This window comes from Salvia splendens, chromosome 5 (genome assembly GCF_004379255.2).
Source record: "Salvia splendens isolate huo1 chromosome 5, SspV2, whole genome shotgun sequence".
In the NCBI taxonomy this organism is placed as follows: domain Eukaryota; kingdom Viridiplantae; phylum Streptophyta; class Magnoliopsida; order Lamiales; family Lamiaceae; genus Salvia; species Salvia splendens.
This window is the reverse complement of record NC_056036.1, coordinates 40891314-40898677: the sequence shown is the minus strand read 5'-3', so window position 1 is coordinate 40898677 and position 7364 is coordinate 40891314. Positions and strand designations below refer to the sequence as shown.

Here is a 7364-nt window from a genome sequence, read left to right as displayed (position 1 = left end):
TTGTGGGAAGTCCGTCGGGATGTCCGTCACTATGCAGTGGGATATCCTTATGACGTGGTAGTGCAGTGGAAAGTCCTTATGACGTGGCATGAGATGATTTTGGGATGTCCGCGGGGATGTCCGCCGGGACATCTGCACCAGTGCGGATGCCCTTAGGCGATAATATATCACATGGCGATAATATATCACATAAAACATGTGTGTTTAATTAAATTAAAGATGTGTTAATTAATGCCAAAGGCTCATACACTAATATCACTTCGATATTTATATCTTATAAAAATAGATATTGTATAAAATCCGAAATTCACTGACAATTTCCCTTCCCGCAAAAACACACAAGAAAGAGGAAAATAGATATCACAGATTCTGCTTGTTTCCGGACGCCTTCAAATCATCCTCATAATTCGTAAGAAAATTCTATTCAATTCATGTTTAAAATTGGGTTTAGTTTAACTATGCATAATTATATTTATTTTATGCATCCCGATTGATCGCAATTTCGTTTTGATTCCTCCTTTTGCCTTTTTATTGTCTATGATTACAATTTAGTCAACGATTTCTGGTCCCAAGTTTGATTTTTTGAGGTAAATTTCGCAGCTTTCCGTTCAATTTCTAGGGCTAGGTCGCTTTCATCTTTTGGAAAGGTTTATAAATTAGAGGATCGAATGTCTTTTGGAAGAAATGCGACAAAATTTGAGCAATTGTGTTGAATTGTGAGTGCATAGATACGCAATTCTACCGTTATGATGCTTGAATGAATGTTGATTTTGTTGTGTTATATTTCTGTTGTTTGTTAAAGAGTAAAGGCTCTGCCTTTTTGTGTTATTTTCTTGCTGTTGTTGTTGCAATTGTTTCTCGTTTTGCTTCACTTTACAGGGTTCATAGTTATTGGACAATGGTTGTTTCTTGTAATGGAAAATCTACATAATTATATGCTGTATTATGGTTATCTGATCGCCAACAAAAGAAGTTGATAAATGATAAATTTAACTGCTAGAATGTTCTTCTGAGGTAGCTGAAAATATCTATTGATTTGCATCCATTATTCCTTCTGTCGAATGCTGTGTATGCACGCAGCACTCAGCTGATGCCATTTGCGGAAGGTTGTCTTGTCATTGATACTAGAATGGACGTCACTTGACAAATTTGTTTTCTCCCGTTTGCATAAATTCATGTCTATTTTTCGATAGTGCATTGTTATTAACAGTTGTTGTATGAAGGTATATGCGTATTCTGGAATTTTGGTAGACTTTCCTTGTAGTTTTGGTCTTTTTTGGATCATGCCTCATGGTGTTGCTTTTTCGTCCAGGACGATCTGTTGAAGCCTTATAAAGCCTGATTATTTGAAGGAGTGTTTCCGAAACCAGTTAAAACAAAGCTATATCTGTTTCTCTCCATTGAAATTTTGGGATTGTTTTTGTGGGCAAAGGAAAATGCTAAAATTGCTCTCATGAAAATTTTGGATTCTGCTTTTGGTGGAACAACTGAACATATTTCCGATGGGTGTCAACTTCTTATCCGTTTCCGTAGCCTGTACCATTCTGAGCCTGGTTGGCGTCCAGTACTGGACAGAAATCTCACTTGCAAAGCATCAATCAGATGTTTTGATTGTAAATGAACTCATCGATTCAGAAAATGCAACCCATACTCTTGAGCTTCTTTTTGGTTCATACACGACCCTTCTGCTGGTTTCCAGTTTGGCAGTTAATGTCATTGTCCTGGTAATCTTAGGCCTAAAGGTAAGTTTCTTCTTTGTTATGAACTCACTTTATTATGTTTATGGTTCCTCAGCGTGTAAACATCTTACTCTTTGTTATGTTGAAGTTGTATAAGTTGTTCTGCAGTAGGATCATTAACATTATTAATCTGTTTCTCAAAAGGTTTTGACTCCTGAGACTCTTAGTTACTTTTACTCTTGTATTCTAACTTTGCTAACATTCACTAATATGCAGTTATGACATCTTAGTGCTTGGTAACAGTTTTGGTGGATTTAGTTCGAGCTTAGATTGGCTGCTCTTTGTTTACATTTATCTCAGGAGCCTTAAAAGAGCAATAAAAAATTGAAAGATACTAATGTAGTACAGTTCTAATGACCAATATGCCACTTTATAATTAATAGTGGGAAAATACGTTTGACTGCCCCCTGGTATAGTTTTGAGCTACAGTACGATGGCATGTGCAGCGTGAAATTAATTAGTTAACTATCAATCGGTGCTCTGTTGACATGTTTCTGCAGAATACTTGATTAGTCTTGCAAATTATCCCAACATAATGCATATTGATCTGAGTTTTGTTGGAAAGGCATAATCTTAATGCTCAGATTGATGATCTCAATTAATGACGATTTTTCGATTGAATTTATATGGCAAACAAAACTCAACTTACATCACGAAAGTTATGATCTTATCTTTTATCTTTAATGCAGACAGTATTCTTTTCGGAGTTGTATACATCTGAAATCCGAAAAATGCTTGAAAGGCTCGTGAATTACATCATCTACAAGGTTTGATCTTTGTTCAAATATTACATTTATACTTGCTGCTATAGACACATAGAATGCAATTGGAAATTTCTGATCACAAAATGCCTGAGGTTTATCATCAATTTTTTTGCTTGGGAAGTGGTGGAATTTTTATTTTTATTTTACTAGCATGTGTGTATGAGATTGTAGTTAATGTTGTTGAACTGGTGAGAAAAATGGTTATCCAATGAGGATCCAGTGATACATGCTATTAGAATTGTTTTGTTTGTTTTGTTAAAAGAGTTGTGATTATTCAGATTTTGACAGGGAACTTTTCTTCCATTGGTAGTCCCACCAACAATATTTCAAGCAGGTCTATGGTCAACTTGGTTAGCCATGCTTTGCTTCTTAAAGGTACTCATTACAAGAACATGATATCATTGGCCTAACTTGATGGCATATGCACAACTGATCTAAACACTAATTATGCAGATGTTTCAAGCTTTAGCTAGGGATCGGCTTGAACGCTTGAATGCTTCACCTTCTGTCACCCCATGGACATACTTCCGTGTATATTCTGCTTTGTTGCTTGTTTTCTCTGTTGACTTGCTCTGGTACTTCTTACGCACCTTCTGTTTCATATATGGCTGTGGTTTCGCTCTCTCCTGTAGCGCTAGTTGATTATTTTGAAGTTTATACTGAGTCGAAAAACAGAGTGATATGCTTTTTTCTTGATATTGATGATTGCCAATTACTGAAAACACTCTCATAGGGTAACATGATACACACTCAGACTTGCCAAGACATTTAGTATCTCTGTTTCTTGTTATTTGTGTATCTAAAAACCTTCAATTTCATGTTTACACTACTTTATATGACTGTCTATTTTTACAGGATATTGCTCTGTGTGACAATCTACAGTGCAATGCCTTCATCAATATTTTTGTTGTTATTTTTTGAGCCATCTAGCATAGCTTTTGAGACACTGCAGGTAGTGTTACCTTTTCCATTGGATTTTAAGAAATCATAATGTGGTGAACCAATTTAGGCTCACAGTTTGCCAATTCCTTATGCAGGCCATTGCGGTCCATGGGTTTCAGTTGCTCGATATATGGATGCATAACTCCGCAGGAGATGCTGCAAATTCACAATTAACTAAAATCTTCAATATGTCTTCCGCAGGTGATTCTGCTAATAATTTTTTTTCGTGAAACAGGATATGATAAGACTGTATTTGAATTACCTCCATTCAGTAGAAATTACGTTGATGCTATATATTTGTCGTGTTCAAATAGATATGCTGAAGTGTTTATAGAAAAATAAAATATAATCCATCACGATTGAGATTCATTAGGTGGTTTTAGATGAAAAATGTGTGATTCTGCTTCAGTCCATTCTTCGTAATTCTTTTAAGTCAAAACTTGATTTGGATCCTCATTTATATATGTGTTTTTGTCTGGGGAAGCGCCTGTATATAGAGTTTATCGTTTACTATTCCAGTTTATTCTTTTATTCGGTTTAGTAAAGGATAACTGAACTGAACATTACCAATCCAGTAGGAAAGATAGCTAACAGGAATGATAGATGAGATGTACTCTCCTGCCCAAGCGCCACATGCATCATTCTCTAAAGTAATAGAAATTCTAGACGAGTCTACTGACTTTATTTACTTATGTTGAGCCCAAGAAACCCCTCACCCCTCTGACCGAGGAATCGGTAAATGTAGAATGGTTGACACCTTGAACGGACCCATATGCACACCATAAACGTTTCTGTAGATTAACACTAAGCACACAAGAATGTGCCTGCAAAAGGGACGTAACTGTCCCGAACTGGTGCACATGCTCCTGCCACTCAATCCCTGCCATATATCAGATTATTGTCAAAGGAAAAGAGCACAAGTTTCATGGCTGACAGATGCATTTGTCAGGCACTCACAGCCCAGAACAGAAATAACTAACTTAATGAAGAAAAAAAAAACTATCTGTCCGCCATGAATCAAGTGTGTCACATTTTCTTGAAGGATGATTTCCATGATTTTATTTTTACTAGCATTATTTTGAATAGTGAGTTGAATATGATTTGAGGTTTGACAAAGTAATGTTCTTTGGGTTTTACTGATTTGTTTTCTTAGGTTCACTGGGGGAATGGAAAGTCATGATTATTCGGAATTTTGGATTTTTCCTTGACATGATGACGTTGCTAATGGCTCTTTCTCACTACCTATATATTTGGTGGCTTCATGGCATGGCATTTCATCTTGTAGATGCGGTCCTTTTCCTAAATATTCGTGTAAGTGCTCTAGTCGCCCTTTTATGTTCTTAAAGTGCATTTATGACATTGCTAATATTTTTGTACATACAGCCTTTGATTTCTCCGTGTTGTTTTCGTACTTCTTTTGAATATCGAACATAATTTACAGGCCCTTCTAAGTGCTATTGTGAAGCGTGTCAAAGGTTTCGTCAAACTGCGTATGGCTTTGGGAACCCTTCATGGGGCACTTCCTGATGCCACATCTGAACAGCTCAAAGCATATGATGATGAGTGCGCAATCTGTAGGGTAATGCTCACTTTTACTCGCTGGCTATGAATTTCAGTTGTTTGAGTGTCAAAACCTGTGAGTGTTCCAATAATCACAGGAACCGATGGCAAAAGCTAAGAGGCTGTCATGTAGTCATTTATTCCATCTCGCATGTTTGAGATCTTGGTAAGTCTGATATGTGTTTCCTCAAAACACCTCCTTACAGTTACTTGTAGCTGAGAGAGGTAATATTTGATTGATGTGTCAATGTAGGTTGGATCAATGTTTAAGTGAGAGTTACTCATGCCCCACTTGTCGCAAGCCACTCTTTACCAACAGACCTGAAAGTACTGTGAATCCAAATGCTGCAGATTTGTCTAGAGATGAGCAACTCGCTCATCAGATTAGTACTGCACTCAATGGGCCAGATCTTCCCGGTCATAACCTGCACCCGGGAGTCTTTACCAACCAGCCACAGAACCTAGAAATAAGTGATTGGAGGTCTTAATCCTTCTCGATTTCTCACATATCACACAAATGAATAGGGCTTTCTTTCATACTGTATATGTGAAAAGAAATTGTTGCCTATATAGTGGCATCATGATTATAAATAAGATGGATTCTCTTACTGTCCCATGTGAGAACTGAATTTTCTAAGCCACATCTTACTTCAAGATTGTGAAAGGTTGAGTGGCGATCTCTAGTGCTTGGTGTGTATTAGGTCTTGATTGCTCTCTTTCTTAATTTTTCTGCTTGTTGAAATAGGTAATATATGAACTACTACTCTCTTCCAGTGCTCAGCTATTCTTCTAGCTTTCTTTATTTCTCGAAATTCAGAGCTAATGATGCATTTCTTTTCTTCGTTTCTTCCCTTGTAGGAGGACGGGTGTAAATTTAAGTTGGTTGGGTTTAGATGGAGCTGGCCCGTCTGGATTAAATCGTGTTCAGATGTTAATGAGGCAACTTGACGTTGGAGAAACTTATGCACATAGTACGCTTGAAGATGCTGCATGGAGTCTGTTTCCTCCGAACCCATCTCAGATTGGTACCTCGAGATCACCTATCCCTCCCGCTGCCTCAACAAGATATCCGGGAGGCACTAGTGGTTTGCATGTGAGGTCAACATCTAATGCGGCCAACACCAACTTTGAAAACATAATTGCAATGGTCGAAACAGTCAGGGAAGTGCTGCCTCACGTTCCAGACGATGTAATCTTTCAGGTACAGTACTACAGTTTCAGTTACTATGTTCAACTGAATGATGCTGCTTATTTTATAACAATCATAGAAACTCATTTCCCGTGAGCAAGGATGTCAATCTAGCCCGAAACTGATGGTTTAATTAGCCTCCTTGGTCAGAGCTTGATAGCATGATAGTCCGGCCCTAGGAATGTCAAACCAGCCTAAATCAACGTGTTCGCTTGATTAGATCGATGAATGATTTTTAAAACCAGGCTGTATGCATTTTCCGTTATGGGAAAATCTCTGATTCGGAAACTGGAATATTATGCAGGATTTGCAGCTGACAAATTCCGCGATGGCGACTGTGAATAATCTTTTGCAAATGTGATGGAAGCCGCGAGCGATACTCTTCCTTCTCCAGTGAGCGATACTCTTCCTTCTCCAGGCCGAAGCAGGTTGAAGCTCGGAATGCAAACGATTATAAGGTTTGTGCAATAGAAGCTTCTTCCCTCCTCCCTCCCCCTGTGTACAGCAGCTGCACACTAAAACATCTTTGAGGAAATGTGCAAATAATTAATTTTGTTAGGAAAATAAAGCAAATTCAATCTAAATGAAAGGGCTCTGTTGTATCTCTCTGTAGTTGCCTTTTTTCGTTAAATTACATAATTCTGAGGAATGTTGTAGTCCTACTCTATTATACCTATTTCATGAAATATGTAAAATCTCCATCTCTATCTTCTTTTACCCTTGCCTTTTTTCTCTCTTATTTTCACCTTTTAGAGTATTAAAAATGGATATGGTGTGAATGAAAAAATAAAATAAAATAATGGTTATTTTGTTTCCAACTTTGTAAAACATGGGTAATTTTGCCAACCTCCATAAGATTAACTACTCCACTATATCATCTAATGGCAGTCTTGCTCCATTTCTAATTTTTAATTACTATTTGAGGGAGATAATAATTGGCAACAAATTGTTTTTACAGCCGAGTGTTGTTTATACACAAACCGTGATGAACTCATCTTTTTAGAATAAAAAGTAATTATTAAAAAATGGATATAAATGTACTAGCAAAAATACAAAAAAAGGTTAAATATTAGTACTATATAACATCATAAAACATGGGAAGTTTCCCTAATATCAACTACCCCACTATATCGTGACTACACCTTTTACATCAAATTAAGGTGAAAATTA

The 7364-nt window shown here is 37.0% G+C and overlaps 1 protein-coding gene across 1 annotated transcript; it reads left to right on the top strand.

Annotated features, from left to right (window-relative positions):
• The first annotated feature begins 257 nt into the window (after nt 1–257).
• LOC121801822 (E3 ubiquitin protein ligase RIN2-like) lies at nt 258–6911 on the top strand. The gene is made up of 13 exons (XM_042201248.1): nt 258–409; nt 1313–1742; nt 2429–2506; nt 2792–2878; nt 2957–3078; nt 3359–3455; nt 3541–3646; nt 4599–4756; nt 4887–5024; nt 5104–5171; nt 5259–5486; nt 5864–6206; nt 6499–6911. The coding sequence occupies exons 2-13, from the start codon at nt 1503–1505 to the stop codon at nt 6553–6555; spliced, it is 1722 nt and encodes a 573-aa protein (XP_042057182.1). The 5' UTR covers nt 258–409; nt 1313–1502; the 3' UTR covers nt 6556–6911.
• The last annotated feature ends 453 nt before the right edge of the window (nt 6912–7364 follow it).

Coding starts and splice junctions, on each gene's coding strand:
- LOC121801822 (XM_042201248.1), top strand. CDS start 1,503: ATGGGTGTCAACTTCTTATCCGTTTCCGTAGCCTGTACCATTCTGAGC. Junction 4,757..4,886: donor TCCTTTTCCTAAATATTCGT/GTAAGTGCTCTA, acceptor CATAATTTACAG/GCCCTTCTAAGTGCTATTGT. Junction 5,487..5,863: donor CTAGAAATAAGTGATTGGAG/GTCTTAATCCTT, acceptor CTTCCCTTGTAG/GAGGACGGGTGTAAATTTAA.